This window comes from Bombus fervidus, chromosome 5, assembly GCF_041682495.2.
Source record: "Bombus fervidus isolate BK054 chromosome 5, iyBomFerv1, whole genome shotgun sequence".
In the NCBI taxonomy this organism is placed as follows: domain Eukaryota; kingdom Metazoa; phylum Arthropoda; class Insecta; order Hymenoptera; family Apidae; genus Bombus; species Bombus fervidus.
In genome coordinates, this window is record NC_091521.1 from 15,571,257 (window position 1) to 15,594,584 (window position 23,328).

A 23,328-nucleotide genomic window follows, 5' to 3' on the forward strand; every position below is an offset into this window, starting at 1 on the left:
AACTTCGCTCCTGGTACTACGCCACCCGACTCTAAGTTCAATTTCATATCGCACTTTGGCAATAGACCAGACACCATGTGCTATGTACGACGCGTAGATGTAGACATGCAAACAGTTCTTAGAATTCACGCATTGAAGTACAGTACATTTCATAGGATTGGTAACAAATTACTGTCGAATGATTTCCGAGTCCAGAGTGATAAAGAACTTGATATCTTCACGTAGTCATAGATCGCATACTTTTTAAAATACCAGATTTTTAAATACCGAAAAAGGAAACCTCCAAATTTTATTTCAATATATCGTACAATATTTTTAAATTTATTATTATACATAGATACTATAAAAATTTCATCCACTAATGAGACGATAATATTATCTACTTTATCGACATAATCGCTGGCATAACGTAATTGAGGATTACAGGTGAAAGTCACGTTTTTGTCTTTTTCGAATTTGGCGCGTTTTACGACCCGCGTATTTTGGCGCTATACACTTTGTAGCAGAAATGTGCATGCACGTACACATGTAATACGCTCGAATTCGAAACTTTTGATCGTACTTCCGAAGGCCGAATATAGAGCGTCTATTTCGAACCAGCGCGAACTTGAACTTAACCAGTCGACGTAATCTTGATTATAGCGGCATGATAGCTGGGAAATTAGCAATTATGACAGAGAATGATAAGACACGCTTCCTGCACGAAGTTTAACGAATCCTAAATAGGGATCTGGTAGAAATTGTTTCGTATACAGATTGCGATACAATTATAGTATCTAGTTTTAACATCGAGTGTTGTAAACGTACTTGTAAATTTAATCGGTATTTAAGTATGATTATAATAAAAGATCGGAAAAAAATAAAACCTTTCGCCTGCTTGTTCTACGATGATGTACGACGAGGATTCCAATACTTTTGCTACGAAGTATTTTCACTTTCTTGCCTCCGAATGTTCAACGGATCTATTTACAGACATTTACATGTTCTCGATTATCCGTTCCGATCGAACGAAAATGGCACGAAACGCATGCAAAGATCGGTAACTGCGATAAAGTCACCAGATAACACGTATGCGAGACGAACTATCACTTTGCACGTGAAAACAACCGTATTCTACGAGAATGCACTCGTGATGGGCAATGTGCATACATACAGGCGCTATTCGAGTTCGTCAAGGATTTCAGTAAGCGAATGATCTTTGAATATGAAGAATATATAAGCGATTATAAGTAATATGAAGCGTTTATTTATTTCATGGGGAATAATTTTCGATCGCTATTATTTTATTCTTGTATGACGTATCGAATAGATTCAGATTTCAAATAATTACCACAAATAAAAGATGACTTGTTATTAGGTTGCGGACTTTTATCGCATTTATGAGATATTTAAAAATGTAGAAATGTACACGATACATGTAATATGCGGAAATATATAAAATATTCAAAATAGTATTTATTATATATTTATTATGATTTTTAGTAGATGAGACAAATTTTTATTTAAGTTCCATTTCTTTAATTATCGTCATGAAGATATAAAAGCGCATGAAAAATTCGCTAATTCGCTATTGTTACGTGATTTTGTATAACTCGTCAAACGTAATAATTGGCGAAATATAGCAGAGTTAACCGAAGATTAAACTGATTAATCTGAGGCACGAATCTCCTTTCCAGCGAGCGGATCAAGGATTTTCTCGTTCCTTAATAGTTGACGGAGGTGTTAGATCAGTCGGGCCTTCGAATTCTCGAGTTCATGGCCCGCTCTTATGCATATACGTATCCGTTAGCTTGGTGGGATGGTAAGCTCGTGCGCGGCTCGATGAACCGACTCGGCCAAAACCTACCGGAATTATTAACTCCTGTCAGTCTGGGTAGCTCGATGCAGCAACGAGCACTTGACTGCTTCTTCCACTTGTTAAGATTATTTTAACAAAGAATATCCATCGATTTCACGCATATCAAATCCTACGAGAAAGACAAACGTTATTTGGACCAAACAACAATTCTTCTTCGATATAAGTAAATAAAATGTTTATATACAAGAAAAGAATAAGGCGTTTGATTCTATTTAGTGGATTGTAATCACGTTTCATTTATAAAATATAGAAACTGCATTCTATGTAGCGGATAGTAATTATGTTTTGTTCGTAAGATACACAGATTGATGAATTAATTGTTTTACGATTGTTATCGTTCTACATTCAAGCGAGCTCACGTTCCGTAGATTATGTTAAAGTGTTTGTAGAAGTTTGATGAACCTTTAAGACTCGTGAGTGGATTTTGAGAGAATTGGAAGACATGGAGGAAGCAGAGGAAATCGAGGAGAGTACCAACTCGTGTTCAACGTCCACGTCGTCCTCAGCGACGACGGTGCGTGGCAAGAAACACTGTACGGAAATGCGATCGGAGAAACCGGTGTACCTTCGGCAAAAAGGTACTGTGAAAGGATATATCGATTGTTAATAACGGTTAGGGAATTTTTAATTACTTAAAATTATTATAATTGTTATTTTTAATTATTTATGCAAATAAACGTTGCTTATTCGCACGTATAATTTTCCACATTTTCAATTCCAATTTTTAGCATAGCTCACCTTCACCGTTATCCGAGTCTGACACTTCTGAAATCCAATTTCGCACATTGACTTGATTGATTAACGATGCAGTCATGTATCATTGTCTGTAAACTTTCTTAATTGCACGTGTAAAGATAGAAAACACGGTCACGTACACTTTCCTATAATTATTTGTTCGTTTCACTTAATTATTCGCGTTATTTAACACTGAAGCCTGCTCTGTGGTCTTCGAATTTTTATGTCTCGAAAGACACTTTTCGTTTAACAAGCAGAGAGATTTTTAACGTTTCAAGAGATCCAACAACGTTCCTTTCATACTCTTCTCGAATTCAAGAGATTTGCTAAGAACGAAAGAAAACACGGTTGAATTTAAAATAATGCAAAGAAGATAGTAAGTTTTAAGCAATTGATTTTACGGAAAATCGTATCCTTCCAAAGTACAAATTTCTTGTCGGTAAACCAAATGTTAGGCTGTACGTTTAATTTTGCCAGTCTCGTTCAACACCGCAAGAAACGGGCGAATCACGTTTCTTCTCTGTGGTATTGCAAAACAAAGAAGCACGGTTTTATAGAAGAAGAAGTAAACGGAAACGTTGCAGAGCGATGGAGAGCTTGACGACGAATGAATTAAATTTCACCTTCCATGGGCCAATTCGTCGATGCTTCGCCAAGAATCGTCAAGTGTTAGCTGACGAATTAGATCGATGGATCGCGGGTGCAAATTAAACCGCATTATATCGGTAGGTGTAATCGACGAATGCAGATGCCTGTTCCGACGTGAATTCGTAATTCGATAGACTCGATTACACGCGAGCACGCGATTCTGAAAAGTACGTTCGAGACGTACACATACTAGAGAACAGCTCTCCGTTGTCCGTTAATTCGTAGAACGAATAATCATGTGTTATTCGCCGTTAATAATCTGTCTAGAGAATATTACGTGGAATAGAATGTATAGGTATGTGTTTGAAAGAGAAAATAAATTTCTGTAGACTCAATTGTTTAAGTATCGAACAATACTAAGTAAGGAGTTACTATAGACATTAAGTAGGAATAAGTAGAATGAAAAAATAAGTAACTATGAAAATGAGGTTTATATGATTGAGTTTGAAACGTGCGCTTTTTACAGTAACACGCGTAATTAATCAAGTCGTAGTATTAATTATTCTCATTTCGCTTGGAGTTATCTAGGTCTCAGATAAATTCCTTCGGATAAATCTTTCTATGAATATCTTATTTTATTTATAACAATTAGATTTTCATATCTTTTCGAGATCGTCAGTGTCTTTTATCAGGAAAGCTCTTATTGTACTTTGTAGCATCGTGTCATTTTGGATGACATTTATAAGCCTCGTGACACGAAAGCCTATGAGAGCAAACTTTTCATAAAACTTTAGATAAATCCCTGAGATTTCAAAAATTGATTTTTTATCGATATTAAAATGGTTCGTCCTATATGTATATATCGATTTCCGTAAAAAATGTATTACACGTACTTTTTATTATGATACAAAGTGCAGGTCATTGTTTAAAAAAATAATAATAATAATTGCAATAGTAATATTTGAAACCAATCGGAAAATGTAGAAGAAGAAGAAGAATGTCCGAAGAAGTTGCAAGACATTTATTGTAAACATACGCTTAATGAAAATTTAGCCTTATTAACATAAGCTTAACATTTAGGATCATTAACATAGTCAGTAATTGACTCTTCAAATACTTTGATCATTGTAACTTCTACATATACCTTTTTAAGTCCATTTAAAATTTTGCCAATATAATTGAGCCGTGTCTCGTCATTGTGCTAATGAGCTTTTAAAAAGTTTCCTGCACCATAAAAAGTTTCTAAGATTGTTCGAATACTTTCGTGAGCCATTATACGTATGTATGCTAATACGTGAGTATATTTCAAATCTAGAAAATCCATTTGTCTAAAAACGATGTTTCGAGTAACGGAGATCGCAGACAGGTACCAGAACTATTATTAGAGAACGAAAATGAACCTCGTAACAGCGTATAGGCTAAAAAGGATCCGATCCACACGTACATACGTTTTTTTAAAGCTCGCGTGCTACGCGAAACGATTCGCGTGAAACAATACACGTCGGGTAAATGGCATACGTGTAAAAAGGGAACAGTGAAATGGTAAATGAAATGAGGAACTGATTCGAGGGCGGACGATTACTTTACGTTATAACGCGATTACTTCGGTGAAACAATATCGCTCATTCTTCTTCTCGATCTTCGTTCGCTCTAGATACAAGATTGCGGAAGCTAGCTTTACATCCAGTGATTCGAGTAATTGCAACAATTGCATTAAAAATTTAGCCCTATTAGTGTCTCTAATTTTGTGGCAAGCTACGTAGGTTTCCTATTAAATCTAATACACAGTACATAGTCCGATGTATGATCAATTTTAATTGTATTTTTTTAAACAATGACCTGCACTTTGTATCATAATAAAAAGTACGTTTAATACATTCTCTGCGGAAATCGATATATACATATAGGACGAACCATTTTAATATCGATAAAAAATCAATTTTTGAAATCTCAGGGACTTATCTAAAGTTTTATGAAAATTTTTGTCTCATAGGCTTTCGTGTCACGAGGCTTATAAATGTCATCCAAAATGGCACGATGCTACAAAATACAATAGGAGCTTTCCTGATAAAAAATACTGAAGATCTCGAAAAGATATGAAAATCTAATTGTTATAAATAAAATATTCTAGCTCGTTCTTTGCATATTATTCAATTTCAAACGTACTAATGCCCGTGTTATCAATTACATCTCAATTACCATAATCTGACATCTACGAATCCAATAGAAGCTGCACGTGTTTCAGATCGCAAGCTTCATCCTAAAACAGATGATTAAGTTGCTTGCGTGGCACGAGACACATCGTGCACCTGGTAGAACGACAGGCAGACGTTATTAGGGCATGTCTATCGCTTATCCTGGCGAGTAAAGTGTCTTTGGACGTCCGAATTGACGAGTTTCGTGCGGCCAAAAGTTTCACGGACTCGTCGCGATATCAAGCTGGGATCGGCGTATATAAAGGGACCTGGAATTCGGCACGAATCCCAATTGATATTCGATTGCTTGGTGTGTCGGCTGTGCCAGTGTGCAGCGGGTGACAATTGTCACAAGTTTCCTTTCACCCTTCGGTTATTTAACACTAGAACTACCAGAGCGGACAAAATGACAATCTATAATCCTCCACATAAATAATCTTTCTAGAAATAAGTTTTCATTCTGTCATTTCAAAATCATTCCTATAGAAATATTTTCTTATCGTTAAAGTTCTTATCGAAATTTTAGACACAGCTTTGCGAACGACGATTTTTGAGGGCTTTGAACGTTTTTTGGTGAAGTGCGAACTACACAAAGTGCGAATTAGATATATCAACAAAGTTTTTGCATGTTGAGCAGTGTAACAGTGTTACCAGAAATCGTAAAATAAAATTAAACGTCTGTAGAAAGTTCTACAAGTACCGAAATTGTAATGTCAAACCTTTTTGGCCGTGTTCTTTCAAATAGCATGATTCTCTTTTTATCTTCTCAAGAGGGCTCAAACTTCATGTATTTAGTGATATGAATAGTGCTATTAAAAATCGCAAAATAAAATTATCTCGTAATCATCTTCCTGCAAGAATATTTCTTCCTACCTTTCGTTTTGATTTCGTTTCAAGCTTTCGTGCATTGGTAGTTCGAGTGTTAAATGTCTCATTTTCGAAAATCTCTCGCTCTTTACGATTTAATGCCCTATTTTATTGTTAGAATAAATTTGTTTGCTATATTATGTAAATTTTTTTATCGTATACTTCATAAATGATTCCAGCGTGTTCGTTGATGTGTGAGATTGAAATTTAAGAAATATGTTGCTGTCTGTTAGAGCAGCCAGGTGTGCGGCTCTGATGGGAGAGCCTGACGAACTGTATCCAGGTGGAGAAGTCGAAGGATTATTGTGCATGAAGCAGAAAGGATGACGAAGATGATGTTTTGAACTTTTTCTGTTACAGAGAAGATCATTTATCCGAGGAGCACTAGGACGCTGGTCAAGACAGTTGTGATTGGTGGAAAACCTATCGAAGAGAAGACTTGCATGGTAATTCGTTTAAATGAAATTCGAATTAAAATAGAAGGCAATTTTTTAGATACTCCTCCTGGGTGATACATCCTTTTTTATTAATTTTTATTATTTTTATTAAGTATATTGCTTTTTTTAATGTTATCAATCTTACTAATTTTAAACAATAAGATATGCATTTAAAAGCTTGAAACTTTGTTAGAAATTTAAGTATTCGAAAGGTTTTTTGCTCCTTTATACGTATATGTATAATTTTGAGCCGTTTTGACAGAAAAATATTATTTTCTCATTTTTAATGTCTGTCTTTCTTTTACGTTTTGTATTATAGACCCTGAGAACGTTGGTTTTCGGAAGTTGTGCCAGTCCACCGAGACCGGAATGGGCAAGAACCGGATTCACCCTACGACCTTACGGACAAAGCTTGGCATTTGGATTACGAGCACCAAGAAATACGACCAGAGGTCTCGTAACTGCTGTACAGGCTACAATGCTCAAGCATTTCCTGTTTAAATGTAATAGACAAGACACTCATGCTAATCCAGAAAGGTAAAATCTGTTCAACGTGTAGTACACCAAAGTTCCACTTCTAGAATCACTATATTCCTTTAGGCATCTTTAACATCTGCATCCTTTAAATTGTATTTTACGCGTTAATATAATAAACGCATAAGAATTCGCACTCTATTCGTCAGTTATCTGTAATTAATCATTTTCAAATTTCTGAGCAAAGAATACTTTAAATAATTTTATTTCTGTACAAATTAGCATGCTGAAGCCATCGTACGATAGACAGATCGATGTCTTGACATTGACGATAGCAGAGATCATTTGGCGTTGCGCCGGTGGATTCGCCGTGCAAAGTACTGGTTATTCGCCAAATCAGAGTGTCACGGGAAACGCAAATGCGCCCAGGGCCGTGGTAGCTTTGCCGCAAGAGACGCCCTATGTGCAACATAGCGTGCAATACTTCCAGGATGGTCTCACGGAGACCGTACGTGAATAAATAAAGAATAGAAAATGGAAATTTTTTCCTGTAATTGAATCATAATGAATGTCATCAGCGTAGTGGCTAATTACGTTATTAACAACTACGTTTATATACGTTACGTTAATATGTATTAACATATTACTGGAATGTGTTAATAACGTCGCATTAGCGGGTCATTGGTTTCTCGATAAAGTTGTAGTTTGCGTTTGGATTATTGGCACTGATCCAAACAATGGCTTTATTCTCTTCCACGAATTCATAAGACAGTTCATATATCTTGAAACCTTTTATTTATAGCTGCACCTGTTCGAGTTTGATTCTTTGGGAGACTTGGAGATATTTATTAAAAGATATTTATATTTGGTAAGCTTAGGTAAATATTCTGTTAGTAACGTGTCAAGAACTTTTATAATTAAATTGTTTCGTGTGACATTACTCTAGTTTCAAGACGAGGGTGGCCCTGGTGCTAAATTATTATTGTACAGCGCTGTGCTTTCCAGAGGACTTTCTAAGTAAACTTTTACACATCTATATACATTACATTATACATCTATGAAAATATTTATTCTATACTATTGTATATTTTAATAAGTTCACGTAATAAGGATCATAATGAGAATATTTGTTTAAAAAGATTGCTAACTTCTTTAACTTTTGAGTATAAATAATAATATCTTTATTCATAGACTTCCTACTTTTTAATTCGTATAATGTTTTATAAAAATAAACTATACCATGGCTGTCAACCCAATCGGAGTTGATTTGTACCTTGTCGATCGTTAATTTTATAATTATAAAAGCTATGTTTAAGAAACAATCTATTTTTACCCGTACAGGGTACAAGCCGATCTAGAAGATCCAAAAGGCTCGATACTAAGCGGTTGTCCAGAGGAAGGTCCCATAAGCGTTGTAATTCTCTCATTAACTGGTCGTGCTTCGCCTCATCTGCATAATGGGGTGTTACACGTTGGGGATGAAAACACATACGTGAGTAGTTCCTTTGTTCCTCTTTCCCAAGCTTCATTTTGATATTCCTGTGTAAATGTCAAGGCTATACCACAATGGGGTGTCCTTGTGAGGAGCGAAGTAGGATTTCTGGTGCTCGAGGGTGATGGACAATTGAACAAACAACCAGGTTCTCGTTTGAAAACCCCGAATTTGCCAATTTGGGTTACTCTGTGTCATGGCCACCACGGTGTCTTGTTCAATACCAACCGGGAATTACTTAGAAATTATCACGCTGAACGACGGTATGCTATTTCTTCTTTTTTTACTCAAAACGTTTGTCTAATTATTATCTATGGTAATTGATAGAAAGAATAATATTGTATCGTAGAAAGAAATATATATATATATATAGTTAATTACCGACCACGGATTTTTATACAAATTTATATTTCTGTGAAAATGTATATTTCGTAAATTAAAGAAACGTAATTTGAATAGAGATTTGTTTCACCCTTTAATTATTATAATAAAATTTTATTTTTCAAGCTTTATATATTTTATATTTATATATTTTCTCATAAATGTATACAATTTGCAGTCTATTGATCGCATTATATTCTTCGTTAAGTAATTTTCTTCATTTACTTGTGCAAGTTTCGAGATTCAATACTTCACATGCGGCGGCAGCCATGCCATTTTGACCGTGGACACCAGGTCGAATTCCGGAAATGATTCAGAGTTCGAGGGCTCAAGCAAAGAATGCATGGACATTGCTGCAACACCCTTGGAGAAACTCATTCGTTCTAAGTGAATAATTACTACACTTTTTATTCATTTTTGAATATTTCTCGTTGCACAATGACTCATAGAAATGTTTGAACATTTATCATAGAAAATTTTTGTGAATATTATATGTATTGGTTTAGACTTTACCAATGTAATCGTGATATCGTAAGTCGTACCAGGTCGTATGTCATACAAAATCTTTTGCATAACACACGTAATATATCCAGGAAAAGTTTCTATACACGTTCAAATCTTTTGTCTTTTTTTCAGATGGCAAGATGCTTGCATACAGTGGAATGGAACACCCTTAATGTGAATGCATCAATATGTGTCTCTCTATAAATTTAGTTGAAAAATAAATATAACGTTCTAGGCTCTTTGTTTAGATCGTAGTAGATTATATACATTATAGTTATGTTTGTAAAAATTTCTGTGCTTCGAGAAAAAAGATTATTTCCATCGATCTTCTACTTTTTACTTTTACTTCGGGCAAGAAGATCCGCCTAAGATATTGTTCAAAAATTTCATGAAACAGATATCGACGTTTCGTGCATTCATCGAACACTCTTCAACACGCGATCGCGTGAAGCTCAACGCCTTCTCAATCACCTCACGATAAATTCCTCTCTATAAAATCTTGCATACAGCCAACTTTATCCTCTAACCAACTACTCTACTTTTACCTAATAAATATTTTTTCCATTCACTAAAAGTCCATCATCCGCGCCCGCATAAAGAATTCAACGAATATGTAAATTCTTGCATACAACCAGCTTTATCTTGTAATCGATTAGGTATACGTGTATTAATTCTCTACTTTACATATTCTACTTTTACGTAACTTACATATTTTTCCATTCACTAGAAGTTTACCATACGTACATCACGCATTTTAAAAAATCCAACGAATTTTCTGCACCTTGACAATATTTAAGACGTCTATCCCTTCTTCATCCCTTTCATGATCAACCCCTTCCATTCACAACAATTTCCATGGCGTACACACACTGAAACCAAACGAGACACAATTATCCCTTCCCCAGAAACATTCAACGGTACAATTAAAAGTACATATACTATACAGAAATGGCAGAACAATGGGCCGTGCCCCATAAACAGTCACCGTTCGAATCGTTCCATCGTTTTCCCAGACACAAAATTTTCGGCTTTCACGTAAAGCAGAAGGAGAAAAGGGAAGGAGCAGTTGCATGTGCAATGGCAGACACGTAGTCGTCCAATTTCCTGCCAACGAAAGTAAACACCTGTTCGAAGCAGGGCCAGGAAGGCGCTCGGTTGGTCGTCGATTCCCCCTTCCTAACAATGGAGAACCGACTTCCCGAGTGCCGGTCTACCGCGTCTCTTTGCTCGTCCATGTTTCGTAGTAGCGAGTTCTGCCGGTCGAAAGCGAACAGGTGCTAGTTTTAAAGCATCCTCTGTTACTATTCAAATTAATATTCAAAAAATCTATAGTACACGTAGGGAAATTAATATTGAAACAAATATTCAAAGAATCTACGATATCTGGGAAAATAAATATCGAAAGCAGCAGAGTCCAATTTACGGCTCTTCAAACGTGAAAATCGAAGAAATAGGAAGAAACAGGGTGAAAGAACTCGGAGATTATTCCTTCGATATTTATTTGCGGATATTTGTCCGTGGTGTATTTTCGAAAAATTCATACGTGATATGTAGTTAATATTTTTTGTTTAATTCACATGTAACGTAAGCTATAACAATTGTTTGAAGAAGACGACGCGACGCCGACGGTGTTCTCTTCGCGATGTTACCGAAAAGCTTTAGTCTGTGATGAAATGATTGCAAGAGGGGTTGAAAGTATCATTTTTCAAAACGTTATGTTGACTCCAGTGAATTGTTAGTGAAAAACGACGATGATTTGAGAGGAATGCTCGCTGCCGATCGTTGATACGCGAAACAAGCGAGACGGAACTGGAAGTTTGAGTGGTAGAGAGTGAAATAGTGCCACTGCTGATTCTGATCGTCTAATAGGATTCTTGTGGTAAGTGGCTGGATCTTGTACAGAGGGTGTGGATGATGAAGCAGCTCGAAAGTTAGACTAATTGCTCGATTGTTTCCAATACAAAGCGCTAATTATACGGGTCAACAATATCTATTCGGTTCGTGTATATGAAATGTTACTTATACGTATACTTTTATCATCAATCTTTCTAACATTTTATGTACGTAATTTACAGAACGTTTCTTTTCCGGTTGATAACCAAGGATAGGATAAAGTCTCCGCGAAAGTCAAATTTAGAAAGAAATATATTTTTATACGCAGTAACCTGATGTATCCCCTTAATTAAAATATCATGTCTAACGCTCTTTCATTTTTCAAGATATATTGAAATATTTGATATTTCCTGTGCCTTTATCTTTCAAATAAAGTTATATCGTGCAACCTGTGTTAAACGACGACTAAACATTTTTAAATTGGGCGAAGGGAAATAAAAGTGGCATAAAGAGAATAATAAAACTATTCTATAGTTTCTAAATAAAAGATAAACTATTTTAATTAAATAAAGCAGAATAGATAATCGCTAAATTAGAAAAAATAATATTTTATACGCGCAATAGAATAACCTAAACAAGACGAAATATTTCTTCTATTTAAATTCACCCCAATATACTACGTCCCGTCATTCCGTCAAAATTTGAATGCTGCCTAATTATAGATCGATGTTCCACTCGTTTTTCCTATCCAAAAAAATAGATACGTTTCCGTACTTTCGATCGTGAAAGTGGCCGTGTCAAGAGTACATACTTAGAAGCACAGACAGAACAACAGTACAGTGATTCATCGAGCTGTTTCTTGAGTTAGCGGCTAGCATCGAATCGGTGGCATCGCGGATCGTGAACAGGAGGGAGGACTTTACGCCGGTTGCCCATGGCAGTGCGTTTCAGGTTACGGTCGGTGAATTTGAGGAGTACCGTGGCCCACATAACCGTCGTATCCGGCTTGTGTATACCGTATAAATCATTTGGCCCTACCGCGGATCCATTTTTCCTTCGATTTCAAGGATTATTTCCGCTTACTCTGCCGAAGAATTGCTTTTACCGCTTTGTTCCAACCGATAGGAGACGTAATTGCCGGCTTAAGCGGAGATACGTCGATTACCTCGACTCGCCACGATGACCATAATTCTCTTAACCAATGGATTTCAATTTCTTGGAGGTTCTGATCGATGATTCTGTAATTACTGATTGCGAAGGATTTTAAAATATCGTGAATGAATTATGGATAAACATTTCGTAGGTAACTTAGTTTTCAAAGATAAACTTTTAAATAGATCGACGAAATTTTAAAATCGCGTTTCGTGTAAACTAATTATCACTTCGTTTAATCGTTGCTCCTTATGAATGACTAGAATCCTTTCCAGCAATGGATATCGATTTTTTGAGTGTTTTGATTATGTGATTCTGAAATTAAACGGCCGAGTGAAAACTTTTTCAAACGATGTATTCCAATTCTTTAAACTGATCGATGATCTTGTAACTATTTATGGAAAAGAACATAAAGATAAATTGTTTTTACAGGTCACGTTTGTTACAAGGTATTTAGCTTCCTGTTTAATTGTTATTCGTGTTTCGAAATAGTTCCGTATAAAGAGACTGCGCCGAAATAAGGCGAGGAAAAAAAATTGTCGAATCGAGGAAGCGGTAATCGTGATTCTCAAGCTGCCGTGAACTTTTTGCAATCACGAGCCTACTTTTACCTCCGCGATTCGATTCACTTTGCCCTTCTTTGGTTTCGAACACGCAGGATCGACAAACTATCGCTCTCGCCACCCCCACTCGCGATGCTAATGTCGTTCCACGTATCTAGGTTTCACGTAATAAAGCAGTTTCTTCGCATGCTTTCTAACCACGCGTTATGTTCTCCAGTTGCGAATGCACATGGTCGTTTCTTTTTTTATTTCTTTTTTCTTTGTGTCTTTTCGATCCGCCACTCCGTGGATCCAACATCGATCAGACAAATGTTTGCGCTCGCTTTTCGTTTGTAGGAGATCGCCCATAGTCACGCTACTTACTCGAAGCGAATCTTCGATAACGTTAGAACTATCGATAACGAACAGATATGAAATTCATGTCAAAGAAAATCAAAATGACAGGGAAATATATGAAAAAGCGCAAATATTTCTCCGTATCTATTTTATCAAGAATAATTCAAATCCTCCAAAATGTACCGTTCGTAGAGCTACGCCTGAAGCATGCTTACAAGAATTACTTCGAAGTATTCGTATGAAAATAGTTTCCACGAAGGGTGTTAACATCTGATGATAAAATGATAAACAGCTGCAAGCTAGATTAGTAAAAATAATGAAATACGACTATATATTCTAAAGATTATATGTAATTATATCGAATCATTACGACTGACTACGAACGATAGTCACCTTTTTCGCTAAGCTTCTCATAATACATAGTTGTGTCTCATATGAGTAGCTAAACGCTGCCATAAATGAATGATTACAAATGACTATAATTAGAAACAATTATGACTAATTATAGTATAAGTAACTACATATGATTCTAATTGTGATTAACTACAAATGGTTACAAGTAACTGTAAACGGTCATGGCTAGTTAAAAGCAAATACGAATGTGTAAACAATGATTGTCATAAGTGGCCACCATCACATCGACTATGTCACGTTAGCGACTTTAAATTACTATAAGTGGCCTCGAGTAGCTGTATGACAACGTGGTTATCACTAGAGGTGGGTCGAAATCTGATTTTTAGACTCGTGGAACTCGAATCTGAAACTTTGTAAGATCTCGCAATTCTCGAAGCTTCCGAAAGTCGATATGCTTTTCTTTTCTTTTTTCTAAGGAGTACCTATTTTGTCAGCAACCACAATTTCAACAAATGATTTTCACAAAATCACGTTATTTTTCCTCGATATAAACGCATATCGATATAAAAGAGATCGGTGGAATCGCGTCGATTGAAACGAATCTGAAGTCTAAATATAAATTCCACTGGAGTATCATTACTTAAATAGAAATTAATTCATCTTCGTCGCAATATTCTCATAAGCTGTTTATACAAATTACTATTGACTTGTAGTTCGAGAAACATTTCGTATTGTTTTCTGAATGTTTTCCGAAATTTCGAGGTTTCGGGGTTTCGAGGTTTCGAGGTTTCGAGCGATCCATCTCCATTTACTACTATTACATTTCAACATTACAATATCATGATGCACTCAAGTAGCAAATTTTGAATACAGTCTTCGATTGCAAGGTGCGCTGTCTAACTTTCAAGTTGTTTGTACACTTATTTGCAATGTGCAACGCGTAATCATAAATTTTGCATCAATTTGCAGATGCATCGGCCGTTGCCTGGATCGGTGAAGGATGTCCTTGGATCGCCATGAAACACAACATTCTGAAGATCCTGCCTATCCTCTTTTGCACGTTGCATTTACACACCGGACAATGTGGGTCTTCTTTTGACTTTTCTCACGCCACCTGCTTTCGCCCCTTTCGTCCCTTCTGTTCCACAATTCGTCCGCCGTCTACCTTCTTCCTCTTTCCATTTTGGTCGCGACCTTAATCGCGCCGCACCGTCTTCCGTTTCATCACACGGTTGATCGCGTGCGAACGCGAAGGAATTGTGGTTGCAAAAGGAAACTGGACTGTTTGAATTCGACGTATACGAATGTCCTCGGTTTTACAACTGGTGCTAACGAACGAGTCAATATTTCTACAATTTCTATTGCAGTGATCACACTATGTGATTCGATAGATTTTATATTTCTTAAATTCGATGCAGATGAACGAGTTTTGTAGCGCGAGCGTTTCAGCGGTACGATAGAATTCCATTTGTTTGAATTCCACTTCAAATTAAGTGAGATTTTTATTATTATGAGATCGAATATGTACATGTGCGTACTAGTTGTTTATAGCTCAACTTCCTAATGATTTGTCAAGTTTTTCTTTCGTCTTCTGCTGTCTTACCTCGCAAACGAGTTCCTGTGTAAACTATTTTTTATTTTACGATAATTAATACTTTATATATCAATACCAGTACCATAATTAATACTTTCACTAACTTTTCTACTTATATGACAAATATTTTTCTCGCATTGCATTACATCATTAGAAATATAAACCTCTCGAATCACATAACGTCACCCGCGAGAAATGACAACAATATCGCGTTGCTTGTCCACGCTGTGCCTCGTATTTCTAATGACGAAATCCAGCCAAATGTAGAATTTCTACATCGAAAATAAAAATTTGGCGGATCCAACGAGGAAATCCACACGAACGTACGATTCGTCAATTGCAAGTAGAAATTTGTCCAATCAAAAAATGTCACTAGCGCGAGGACGTAACGACGCGTTATATCGCTTGTTCGCAGCAAGCCTGTTCGTTTCCCTTCGACGATTCTCGCGACATGTCCAGTCGTGGATAAGGATCGAATGACTTAGAAAGCCGTTGCATTGCGACAATCGAGATATCCTAGTTTTAATGTCTCCGTTTCCCTTCCTCGATGGACATTCGTAGAAATTGCCGGCTATTTTACGCGCATGGTAATTAGGCCGTAATAAAAGAGAACCAACGATACTTTCGAAACTCCGTTTTGTTACGCTCTTAACTTTATAATTCGATTCGTTTTTATCGACCGGAATAACCAGATTCAATTAAAACTTGAGAATCAGCAATAGGTAACCGAAAAGCATTCGTTGGAATGGTAAGCATAGGAACTCGTTTAATTAATTTCTTCGTAGAAACAGCCGTTTATTTGTACCACGACTGAACCTTATCTTGTACAATTGCGTACAATTAACGATAATATACGTGAGTTTTTTCTAGTTACAACCGTGTACAAGTTTACAGTATGTTCTTACAATCAGTGGCTTGTAGAGAAGGTTGATACGTTCCATCGTGCAATCATTGTCTCTCATTTACATGACAATTCGTTGTTATCTGACAGTCAGGAAGTTTGTCGAGACAACGCTTAAACGAGCGTTTACTTTTTCCCCTCGCATAATCGTGCGAACTCGTTTTATTTTTCTGCTTTTCTTATCCAGCGCGTAATAGAACGATGAACAATCGCAATAAAGTAATTCGTTCCGATTTGCTAGTTCGACCATTGACGCGTGTCTGTCATTTCTAATTTAACACAGGAAAATTGTTTGCTATTGCTCGTATACAAAAAGAAATACAAAAGAAGAGAAAAAGAGATATTGGAATTATTATAAAGGAGTTATTGGATTTTAATTATCGAGATAATTGTAAAAGGAAATATTTCTTTCTTCCCTAATACTAATTTTTTCTTTTACAAGATACAGAATTAGCTTCTCTATACATTTTTTGAAGCTTCGTGTATTACGACAAACAATTTCGTAAATTCTTAACTTTGAACGCAATGTTTTTAAACCATAAAAGTCCTATATACTCCCTTCATCGTGTCAGAAGCAATATCATGGTTTTCTTCTGGAAAAGTCTCTGACTGAAAAGGGAAAAAGATTACGAAAGGCAACGCCGGAACGTTGCATCGTCGTCGATACGCCGTGAGCTGGCAGCAGGCGGAACTCCGCTCCAAGGGAGCGCACACGTCCAATTCCTCGTGCACGCGCTCCTGTTAAATGACTTCTATATACACATATTTTTCGTAGCACTCACATATTTCCACTTATTACTATGTATTAATTCGGCTTTTTATCCGTGCAAACCATTTGCAAATGTGAACAGCCACATATACCAAATGTATAGACGATAGACACGATCACATCTACCAAGTTGACCATCGAAATGTAGGTTTCTACTATGACATGTTACGGTGCTTTGATCGAGAACAAAACAGGTGTAGTTCATTGATATTCGAATGTTGGTGGATAGAATAAAACAGAACTTACATGTTGGTTCTAGTAAATCGAATATCGTAAGATTTTTATAGAGTCAGGGTGAATCGTATCATCTTGTATAAGAGGAGCATTATAGTTTTTCTGTTGCCTTTTAGAGGATTCATTTAAGAAATCTAGTTATCGACTGGTTGTATGGTTATTTCGGAAAATACAAAAGCATCACGCATAATACAGCTAAGTTGGAAAAATAACGGATAACAGGGGCTTTGATGCACGACGAATTAGAGGCAATGATCGCTTTACACTGACCGTCTCGATCTTATTACGAACGGTTATCTTGATCGTTTTTTACTTTTCAAATAGCTACTACAGAAAAATTATTCTTTTCCTTTTACTCGACAAAAGCGAGGAAATTAAATCGTTCTGTTCCAACCAGAGAACCTCTTTGCATTTAATTACAAAAACAGTTAGAGTTAACTAAGAATTAAACGTTTCATTTATAAATACTCTGTAATTTAAATATCTGTGAACATTCTTCCAATTTTTTTATTTCTAATTACCCTTTTAATAAACTAATTATTCAAATGTAATTTCTAGATACCCTACAATTTAAATATTTATACAACGAATCTCCTTATATAATTTTTCTTACAATCTTCTTAAATTTAAATCTTTCACCTTTATAACTATCTTTTTAATAAATTACGACGATAAAAAATCTATCGGTAGGAAGACCAGCGGTAAGCCGCTTCTTTAAAAAGCCCGGAAACCCGAAAACCACACAATAGCCGTATATGGATCAAAGGAACATGATCGTTCTTCGTTCGAAGCAGCTGAAGAAATGCATATTAACTCTCAATATGGTAGAACCTGTTCCCAGTTGTCGCTATATTTTACATATCACTTCCGCTCTGCAAGAATCCTTCTTTTCCTGTTAATACCCTCCAACGTATCGCATATTATTAAAATTTAATATATAATTAATACAAAAATTTGATATATCATGAAAATAAACACATATATAATTTACAACATTTGACACTTCCAAGAAAATTTACATGTACAAAAATTCATAAATAATCGAATTACTTTAGTATGTAATTAATATGTGTATGTGTACGCGGATTCATAATCCACGCTAAAAATTCTATCCTTTTGTCTGCTAAATTGAATTTAATATCCATACAAATTTCTGATTCATTTTCTTTATAATGATCCAGTACAATTAATCGAATTAACATGGTATTTATTTAAATATAGTGATCCGTGATGCGAGATGTTTTCTGGAAAACGGTGCCACCGCTGCACATCTCTTCGTCAGCGAAGATTTGCCGGTCGGTGACACCGTGGGTGTACTCGGAGTGCTGGGTGATCCTGGACCACAGGGTGACATCGAACTCAGACTCCAGGAACACGATAGTCCAGTAACTTTCTCAGCGTATTCGAAGAATCTAACTCTTATCAGGCCACTAGATAAAGAAGGCATCGATGGACCTGCCAGCGTTTACGTGAACGTAATTTGCGAACGGAAACATACATTAGATCCTGTAGGTTTAACATATCCTCTTTACTCTACATACACAATTAACATTTTAAGGAACATAATTGTTCTAATTACTCGCATTTGTTGCAGGGTTTCGTGATACCAGTTAATATTCGCGTGACTGATGCCAATGATAATGCACCTCAATTTGTAAATGCGCCTTACGTTCTAAATATCTCTGAGGTGGGAAATCAGATATGTTTGACAATCAGAAATTTTCTTTCATCTAGAAGGAATATTTTTTTTTTTTTATTTATTGGCGACAATTTTTGACATTTAGGTCACGGTAGTTGGCACGAGGGTTCTTCAAGGTGTGAGAGCCGTGGATGCTGACCAACCAGGACCATTTTCTACTGTACAATATGCCGTTTTGCCTGGACCGCATTCGGTAATTTTTTAATTCCCTTCTATTATATCTTACTCTTTTGTTTTACATAGAAGAAATTTTAACGAACTTTTGTAGGATTACTTCGTGTTCGTGAATGCTTTAGAAGGCACCCTAGTTCTAAGGAAACCGCTAGATTATGAAACTCTTGCCAATTTTTCCGTCGATATCCGTGCACAGGTAAGCAACGATTCCTTAAATGTAAACATTAATTCTCCAAAAGCTCTGTGAATGCGCTTTAATGTTTTTTTTTTTTTCTTTTTTACTCACAGGACCAGGGTAACCCGCCCAAATCATCGACTACAACCCTCTATGTTAATGTTATCGACGCGGATGACCAAAATCCTGCCTTCCAAAATGACCAATACAAAATTCTCATCCCTCGAAATATTAAAACGGTATAATTGAACACTTTTTAACAAGTCGATGTTACGTATATGCAATATTGTACTTTTCCGCTCAGTTGTTAATGCATTCTAAATTAAAAGAAGTAAAGATATGATGGAAAGTAAGCGATTCAAAATAATATGAAATAATATATGATTCATTCTTTCAGAGAAGGATACTGAAAGTTGATCCAGCGCCAATAAAAGCGGTAGATCAGGATGTAGGAATTAATGCTCCGGTTCAGTATACGATTCAAGGAGGAATTCTACCGTTCCTCACACTTAATCCGGAAACAGCTGAAGTCGCCATAACACGACCATTATACGAGCATGAACTTTTATCACCAGCAACTATCGTGGCGAAGGCAAGCATTGTGACAGTAGAAATTAATTAATAAAGTATTATAAATATCTGCCGTATATATAAATCTGTTACTAATTACTTGTTTCTATTTATTGATACTTAGTAATTTTTTATTCATCTTCTCAATAATTACAGGCTACGCAGATAGACAATCCAGATAAATATGCTCTTTCCACTATAGTCGTTTCTCGAGAGTCGGATTGGAACGTGGAACCCACTGCTGGTAGGTGATTTCTTAATCTATTCTTAAGATTTCAAGCTCTGATAGCGAACAGATCTAGAATCGCGTGACCCATCTCGTCGTTAAGAAAATAAAACGGTTAAATGGAAATGATATTAATTAGGTGGCAGATTACCTGTGAGATTCATACGAAAGGATCATCAAACTAGTATTCCAGAAAATACCCCTCCAGGAAGCGTTTTATTAACGACAGGAGTGAATAAAGTAGATTCAGTAAGTCAGAATCAGACACGGGAATTTATTATATCTATTACGCAAATGTCAGTCATTTCTCTGCTTTTAGAATTTAAGATTCTGGCTTGTGGGAGCGATTGAAGATCTGGAAAGGTTCTCCATCACTAATTCCGGTGAACTGATTTTAAAAGGCACTCTCGATTACGAGAGGAGGGTCCAACATAGTTTTTTGGTTCGTGTCACTGACGGCCATCATGTACGTTTCAACAATTTAATCGTTAAAATAAAACTCGACTTTTAATATTGAAATATTTATCATTGTAAATGAATATACGTATATGACACAACATCTAAATACGATATCTTCAATTGAGATTGGCAAAAAAATATTTATTATTAGTTATTTTCAACTTTTATTATTAAATTTATTATTAAATATCAACATTATTTAAATATGATATTACAGAACGACACCTCACGCGTTAATGTTTCTGTCGAGGATGTAAATGAATGGGAACCCAGGTTTCGTCATCCCAGGTACGAATTTCACGCCGCAACTTTGAGAGAAGGATCCATCGTTGGTGAGTTAACATTCTAACTAATATATATATATATATACAATAATAATAGTTTTTATTTACATCCTCATTTATATATATACATTTTTCTTTAATTATATGATCCTTAGGAAAATTGGAAGCTGCTGATGGTGACAGAGACGACAAAGTTAGTCTATCTCTTAGAGGTCCAGATGCAAGGTATGATAAACATTTATTTTTAAATAAAAAACAAAACCTATTTCAATTTTACAACAATAATAAACAACGAATGGTCATACAGGTCCTTCGAAATACGTGATAATGGAGAATTAATTCTCAGATCAGCAACAACCATTAATGGTACTTTGGCCAGGTTAGTGGCTGTGGCCTCTGATTCTGGTCGTCCCCCCAGGTTTGTAGAATAAAATAAATGTATTTACGATTTGATACGATATAATTCGTATAATTATTTGAATTTTTTTTCTCTAAAGGTCTAGTATGATCCCAGTGATCGTGCATATACCAAATAGTGGCTCGATGCCAATTGCTGCGAGAGCTGCACCTGCATGGTTGGGCAGCAGTGTTCTCCTGGTTGCTGTTTTTGGCGCTGTCTTGGGTCTACTTGGTGTTATAATACTTGTTTTAATTTTGTACATATATAAAAAGTAAGTAAAGCTGATCACTTGGAAGATTATCTTATTTCTTTCCTTTAATATTTTCCCTAACCATAACAGGACGTTCTCGTAGGACGTATGACATTCTCTAAAATTTTTATGAAATATTCTCTTCGGCTATTTATTTAAGAATTATTTTCCACGTCAACCTATAGACACTCAAATTAAAGAAGAAAGCTGTAAACTGATCATTATTTCTATATTTTTATATATAAAAGAAGTTGTATATATCAACGAACAATATTCTTAAACTAACGATACGCGTGATTCTAGATTTTTAAATCCTTACAACGTGTTGCAGTAAAAGGCCAAAAACCAGTGGCTCAGTAAGTTCAGTAGGAACTGGCTACAGAGAAAAATCGCCAGTTCCCTCTGCTCTGAGCCCGACACCTCAAGTACTCGGAGCAAATATGCTTCAAGATGCTTTGGAAGTACCTCGAAGAGGAAATCGAATCGAGAACGCGCGCAATATCGATGAAAATGACGAAGAGGCTGATACTGGAGACGACCTAGAGGAAGATGATCATGTTGATCAAGAGATCGTAGACGACAGTAACAATAGTGAATCTCGAGAAGTCAAGAATGATAACAATGACGTCGAGAATCCGGTTTTTGCAGCGAGGAACTACAATGCCACTATTAAAAGTAATTCAAAGCAATGAATTAAGAATTATTCGGAATACCATTAAAATTTATAATTAAAAAAGAATATATTAGCCTATTAACTTATTAATTAGCGGCACGCCGTCTATTTTAAATTCGCTTCATTTTAAAATTCTTATAAATTTCTATTCTCATACAATTATTATTTATTTACGTAAATTAGGTGTAACATCGGCTAGACAACTGCCTCTTTACGCAAGACATAAGGTGGCCCCAGCTCCAAACCCTCCAGGCTTATCAGCAACGTCCAACATCCCCAATATCGGCGGTTTAGTTCAGAATATGAACGATTTAAGTTTAAAAACTAATCTAAATGCTGACTCTTGCAAATCTTCCAATTATTCCGGAGATCTCCCAGATTCTTTGGTACCTGCGTGGCCAGCTTGCTCCGTTTCACAGAGAGTCAAAAAATTATCGTGGGACGATGACGATAGGGTATCGTATCTTTTATTATAATAAATATTTAGATATTTCAATGAATACATTTTACATAGAACACAATTAATCTGATTTGTTATAAATAAAAATATCAGTAGATGCTAGAACATAAGAAGAGGATAACAAAAAATAATTAAATTACGTGTAAAAATATTTTCTCTCTCTTTTTTAGACAGTGGATAGCGTAGAAGTGGCAGCAGAAACAATGTCCAGAAACAGTCAGGTCGGAAACGAACGACTTAATCTCACCGTGTACTTTTAATCACGCGGAAAATGAAAGACTGAGAAATAAAATGGTTTCAATTACTCCATCATCTGTCAAACGAAAAAATTACCGATAGACCACTTCGATAAATAATTCCTTTATAAGTAGACACTATTAAAATGCGCTATATACTTGCCAGATACTGAATCAATCCAAATAGAATGTACATACAAAATGTATAAAGAATTATACTATATAGTTACAGACGAGTTGCATTAAACGATAATGCAAATACGTTCTTTACTCATAGTTATTTTATTAAAGAAATGCAAACGTTAACAGATTTTCTGATGTTCTAACGATTCTAATACCTTTAATTTACATTTAACCCGACCAAGAGAAACACAGAAAATTTTCTAAATAAATTAAACTTAGCGGAGAAAAATTTTTCTCTGTGAAAGACGTTCGAATAACGGAGGCCAAGTTAA

At 35.8% G+C, this 23,328-nt stretch overlaps 2 protein-coding genes across 3 annotated transcripts; both read left to right on the top strand.

The window, feature by feature from the left end:
• Window positions 1-1,794: 1,794 nt before the first annotated feature.
• LOC139987131 (inactive ubiquitin carboxyl-terminal hydrolase MINDY-4B) lies at window positions 1,795-9,863 on the top strand. Of its 2 annotated transcripts, XM_072003068.1 has the most exons (11): window positions 1,795-2,021; window positions 2,248-2,436; window positions 6,604-6,689; window positions 7,000-7,217; window positions 7,437-7,662; window positions 7,957-8,022; window positions 8,101-8,171; window positions 8,496-8,646; window positions 8,710-8,909; window positions 9,262-9,414; window positions 9,664-9,863. In XM_072003068.1, the coding sequence occupies exons 2-11, from the start codon at window positions 2,301-2,303 to the stop codon at window positions 9,707-9,709; spliced, it is 1,353 nt and encodes a 450-aa protein (XP_071859169.1). In that variant the 5' UTR covers window positions 1,795-2,021; window positions 2,248-2,300; the 3' UTR covers window positions 9,710-9,863. The 2 variants fall into 2 exon arrangements, with proteins under 2 accessions (XP_071859169.1, XP_071859170.1); XM_072003069.1 differs by lacking the exons at window positions 1,795-2,021; window positions 2,248-2,436 and adding an exon at window positions 6,335-6,526.
• An 881-nt stretch (window positions 9,864-10,744) lies between these two features.
• Window positions 10,745-23,183, top strand: Cad96cb (protocadherin Fat 4-like Cad96Ca). Its single transcript, XM_072003016.1, has 18 exons — window positions 10,745-11,410; window positions 14,739-14,852; window positions 18,489-18,775; window positions 18,862-18,954; window positions 19,052-19,159; window positions 19,235-19,336; window positions 19,429-19,554; window positions 19,713-19,907; window positions 20,042-20,129; window positions 20,251-20,360; window positions 20,431-20,577; window positions 20,788-20,902; window positions 21,010-21,079; window positions 21,162-21,272; window positions 21,352-21,525; window positions 21,836-22,179; window positions 22,361-22,632; window positions 22,808-23,183. The coding sequence occupies exons 2-18, from the start codon at window positions 14,786-14,788 to the stop codon at window positions 22,895-22,897; spliced, it is 2,499 nt and encodes an 832-aa protein (XP_071859117.1). The 5' UTR covers window positions 10,745-11,410; window positions 14,739-14,785; the 3' UTR covers window positions 22,898-23,183.
• Window positions 23,184-23,328: the final 145 nt, after the last annotated feature.